This window comes from Hordeum vulgare, chromosome 4H (genome assembly GCF_904849725.1).
Source record: "Hordeum vulgare subsp. vulgare chromosome 4H, MorexV3_pseudomolecules_assembly, whole genome shotgun sequence".
Taxonomy (NCBI): domain Eukaryota; kingdom Viridiplantae; phylum Streptophyta; class Magnoliopsida; order Poales; family Poaceae; genus Hordeum; species Hordeum vulgare.
The window spans coordinates 607000528-607005709 of record NC_058521.1 but is presented as its reverse complement, the minus strand read 5'-3'; the positions used below and the strand labels follow the sequence as shown (position 1 = coordinate 607005709).

Below are 5182 nucleotides of genomic sequence, written 5' to 3'. Positions count from 1 at the left end.
ACCATGCCAAATTTCAGCCTTTTAAGAATTCATTTGTAGTGATTTTCAATTTCACGGTCATTCAGCTCAAAAAATCATTAAATGCATGAAATATTGCAAAAGATGTCAGAAAGGGTTTAAAATTGATGACATGGCTTTGAATGGTGCATATTGAAAGCACAAAAAGTGTGGAGTGAAAATAAGTTGGAAACCCTCATACTTCGAAAAAGATTGTCCAGTTTGTACATGAAGTGTATCCAGTTTTTGTCGTAACTTTGTCAACTTTTTAGCACATGCTATTTGTATTCCTCACATGTTTCTGATAATAATGGATATATTATTTGTTCAATTTATAGATTTAAAGATATTAATTATGACATGTTAAATGAATAAATGGCAAACAATCAATAAAATAATATTATTACTTACTTTATTTCCATTAAATTTCAATAATATTATTACTTATTTTATTTTGAACTTTTATTTATATAGGATTTTTTAATGCTTTTTGAGAATTATTTGAGTTTTTTTGAAAGTTTTTCCTTTTCTGACGTTTTTTGAGTTTTTAAATTAATTATTGTTGTTTATTTTAATAATTGTATGGAATTTAGAAAATGAAATCATGTGACATCAAGACATAAGGGTTAATAGAATTAATATCTTACTATTGTCAAGAAAACGACAAGCGCACACTTGAAAAATAGTGCACATAAAACTCGAAAGTTAAGCGTGCTTGGGCTGGAGCAGTGAGAGGATGGGTAACCGACCGGAAATTAGATGATTTGAAATTAGTGGGGTGGGTGACTGATCGGGAAATGAGCAGTGAGAGGATGGGTGACCGACCGGGAATTAGACGATTTGAAATTAGTGGAGTGGGTAACTGATCGAGAAATTAGAGTAGTGAGTAGGGGTGATTAGATATTAAATTGTTAAATAATTTAAAGATTTGAAAATAAAAAAAAATCTAAAAATTCTAAAAATTTCTTTAGCCGCGTGGATGACATTTAGTCCCGATTCGTAACACAACCAGGATTAAAAGTTTCAACCTTTTGTCCCGATTAAAAAACCGGGACTAAAGGCCCGTTTTTCACTAGTAATCTACCACTTTGGTTCTTTTTATATTGATATATAGATACTCAAGAAAGGACATGTTTGTAGAACTGCTGATAAAAATACACTCGACAGTAGGCAAACCTAACAATTCTGGTAGTGATTTCGGATGGAGTATTTATTTTTTATGGATATTTTTGTTGATTGAGTTGAGTCCTATACCTGATGTATATATATTAAAGTTTATTATCGGTCAAACGTGGCACGCCCATGGATGATACACAATGATTTCAGCAAATCATTTCAAAGTACTCTGGCGCATCCTTTGTGACGAAAAAAACTGAAAGTTGAAACTGAAACACGCGCCTGCTGCAGGTTGGAAAATGCCCCACAGACACAGAGCACGGCCGGTCAAAAAAGCCATCCCGCCCGTCTGATCAGTCATACTGTCCTGGTGTCACTGCACTCGGAAGACCAGTTGTGGTAGCTCTTGTCCGTTGGCAACAGTCAACAGTCCATATAATATATACTACTCATACGTATTTAGTTCTGTTTCATGTAAAATTGCAAGTGCAGCTTCAACTCTCATCATATAATGGACATCTCATCCGTCTGTGAACGGGAGAGGAAAAGTTCGTGGACACAGATGGAGGAACCGGCCATCCAGTGCTATTCGCATACAATTTAGAACTAATTAATTTGAACAAGCCGGAGAAATTTCATCAAATACGACCAACTTCATTAAAGTTCCAACATAATTTACATAAAATGGTCGATATTTTAACCGTTTAACTAAAAGCTAGAACAAAAACTTACAACTTGTACCGAACGACCACCTTGTACAGGTGGCCGCCCTTCCGTGCCGCACCGTCGTCATACCTTCAAGCAACAGAAGGGCACATGTCCATCATGGCAGCCTTGTCCGGCAACCTGCCGCTCGAAGAGGAGCCGCTCCGCCTACGCCGCTGTGTCCAATGCCAACGCCCGTGGTGCTCTGGCAGCGACCTTTGCCTAGAGGAGTTGTTTAGCGACCATTCCTCACCGATATTGGCGAGCTCGTCGTCAATAAGGCGATGCCGCCTAGCGGACATCTCCACAACAGCGATGGAGCGATCGAGGACCCACGTGGCAACGCTGTCTAGGTCGTTGCGTGCCCATTCCGTTACCGTGTTGGACTTGGCAAACGCAAAGCGGCGGGCCGCAATTGAGCCGGTAGGTGCTGCATCGTCGCAGGCTCCTCCTCGGAGGCGACGGTCGTTGAGCCCGTGGCATCGCCGCCTACGAGGTAGTGCAGGATGCGACCTCACGCCTTGGTGATCGTGGGTGGCTGCTAGTCCTTGATGAATTGCTCCCGGCCGCTTCTCACATGACTGCGATGGTGGCACCGGGAACGGGAATCACTCCGTCATGATCTCCATCTGACCGAGAAATTCTTCGTGTGTCACAGCGGCCTCCATGAGGAGGCCGGCCTACTGTTGCGGTGCTTGGTTCTCCTCATAACGATATCTTCCTTGTCAAAGGAGCCAACCTCCATGGATGCTAAGGTGGCCGGAGAGCAAGGGTGCCGGCATCATGGTACGCCTAACGAAGAACTGCCATCGAACGCTCCGGGCCTAAAAATTTGTAAGTAGTATTTGCGTGTGACGATGAGCACATCTATTTTCTTTAATAAAAATTAACATACACTCAAATGAGCGGGCTAACTCAGATAGTTTTTTGTACAAACTATAAAGCCTACATCTAAAAAAAGGAATCATCACATCTTTGTGAAGCAAAAGCTGAAAGTTGTTAGTCGGACGAAAGAGCCCAAAGCTGCACGGGCATCACATGGTACATCCTTGTGCCAGAGCTAGCACGGCCGGTCAAAATGGACGCCCATCATCATCGATCATGCCACGCTCCTCTTCTGACATTCACGCCGGTTCCATGCGCGCTTGCACTAGCCAGCACCGTTGTGCAACCCAATCGGTGTGCCGGCCGGCCGGTGTCCCTTGCCACCATATATACAATACTATACTGTTCATTGCTCAACAGAAGAGCGATGGAGGGATCCACCATGACTCGACTCGCTGGCATGGCGGCGTTCCTCCTCATACTTGGCCTCGCCGTCGGCAACATCAAGCACGGACACGGAGGAGCAGTTGTGGTTGGTGACCCGACCCTCATCGTCGTGGAGCTGCAGGGTCACAACGACGACAAGAGCTCCGTGGCTGTGCAGAAACACGACGTCTCCGTCGCCGGCTTCACCGACGGGAGCGGCCACTGGCACGCATTCCCGGGCCTTGACCACCTCTTCCCCGCGTCCACGACGCTCCCGTTCGGCAGCAGCTACAGCGAGCTCATCGGCGGCATCGCCAACCTGCCGGGCGTGCCGCTGGGCAGGGAGGCGATGATGCAGGCCATCCGCGTTCTCTCGGCCTACCGCCCGGGCGCCGACGTCGAGCCGGTCAAGCGGGCGCTGGCGGCGGTGAAGGTTGTGATAAGCGAGGCGCAGCGGCTGGAGCCCATCCGCAAGGCCGTCAACGACGGATGGGACGGCGAGTCCCGCGTCGCCCCGGAGCACCTGCCCTACATCGAGCACTGGGACACCATGTCCTACGAGATCCTCCGTTCCAACCGCACGGGCAAGTGGGACGGGCCATTCACCAAGATGCTGGAGACCCAGGCCAACATCCGCAGCAAGGAGGAGGCGCTCGCCGTGGTCGGGCTACTGCTGAATGCCGACTTCGAGAAAGTGTTCAAGGCTCATGCCATTCCGATCAACTTGGAGTAAGCGTCCATGCAGGCTGGCTTGCAGCTAGCTGGTTTAGACTTTATTTATGTCCATCTCGAGTTGATGTTCCTTTCATGTTCTTCGTCTAGTTTAGGTCATCTCGATTCTCGAGTCGATGTTTTTTTCATGTTCTTCGTCTAGTTTGTCACTGATTGGGGCATATGTATGCTTTCAGCTTTGCTTGCTTGCTTTAGTATGTTGTTTCAGGATTTCAGCTCGATGTCTCAAGTAATTTAGTGAATTTCAAAAAATCCATTTAGGAGCCCAGGCTCATCTGCATCCGTGCTGAATAAAAAATCAAAACAAATACTAAAAAAATAAAAAAAATCTAATTTTTTATTGCATCATAGATAATTTGATGTGTGAGGTCCATTCCAATTTTTTAATAATTTGGACGTCTTAGCAGCACCCGGTAAAAAAGACAAATTCGACGTCTCTAAAAACTTTACTTTTATGCATTATTTAGACATGATTTGTCTTTTTTGGTGAGAGATACTCACACGTTCAAATGATTTGAAAATTGGAACGGACCTCATGCAAGAACTTATTCTACCATGGAAAAAATGGATTTTTATTTTTATTTTTTAGTATTTGTTTTGATTTGTTTTCTGACCGTTTGCAGATGAGCCTGGTACCGAAACGTTGCACTCACATTTGATTCACAAAGTGCTAAATCTTTAGCATGGGTAGACAATGTGCAGTCCATTTATTTTTAAAGAAAAGTATATTTTCTCTAAACAACGTACTAAAGCAAAACCAAATTAGTTTAGTCTCTTGACTCCACAAATGCAGTTTTCGTGCTGACTTGGCATGGTTTTTGGCCTGTCAATGATTTTTAGTGGTCATATTTTGTCGGTTAAATCAAACTCTTAGGGACTATAATACATGCACTAGATGCACTTACACGTGGCAATCTTCTTTCTTACTATTTTATACGCTCCTTTCGAGTACTTTAACGTTGGAGCACTCCAAATAAATATTCATGTGAATGCTCCATACGGATAACACATGAAACAAAAAAGCCTACCAATTATGTAAATATACTTAACATCAACCGATATTTTATAGTATGGATGGACAACAAAATTGGCCATGACTTATGCTAGAAAATGTAAACATTGAGTGTCAAAAATATTGTAAAACAGAAATTAATCAACGTTTCACCGTATTTTTGACACTTCTTTAAAGCCATGTTAGTTATTTTTCAAACATTAGCGTCATAGTGGCCACACAACATGAGCATAATAGTGACCACGCGGCTGTAATAAAGCAACTACAGCTTAGCAAATCTTTCGGTAACATTTTGGTAGCTATATTATGAAAACACATACACCAATAATGCCATAAATTCATCTACGACTATAAATATGTCAATCTATA

At 43.4% G+C, this 5182-nt stretch overlaps 1 protein-coding gene across 1 annotated transcript; it reads left to right on the top strand.

Annotated features, from left to right (window-relative positions):
* The first annotated feature begins 2980 nt into the window (after nucleotides 1–2980).
* Nucleotides 2981–4016, top strand: LOC123447585 (60 kDa jasmonate-induced protein-like). The gene has a single exon (XM_045124194.1). The coding sequence runs from the start codon at nucleotides 3071–3073 to the stop codon at nucleotides 3800–3802; it is 732 nt and encodes a 243-aa protein (XP_044980129.1). The 5' UTR covers nucleotides 2981–3070; the 3' UTR covers nucleotides 3803–4016.
* The last annotated feature ends 1166 nt before the right edge of the window (nucleotides 4017–5182 follow it).

What these genes read in the sequence shown, in the direction of transcription:
- LOC123447585 (XM_045124194.1), top strand. Translation starts at nt 3,071, where the DNA reads ATGGAGGGATCCACCATGACTCGACTCGCTGGCATGGCGGCGTTCCTC.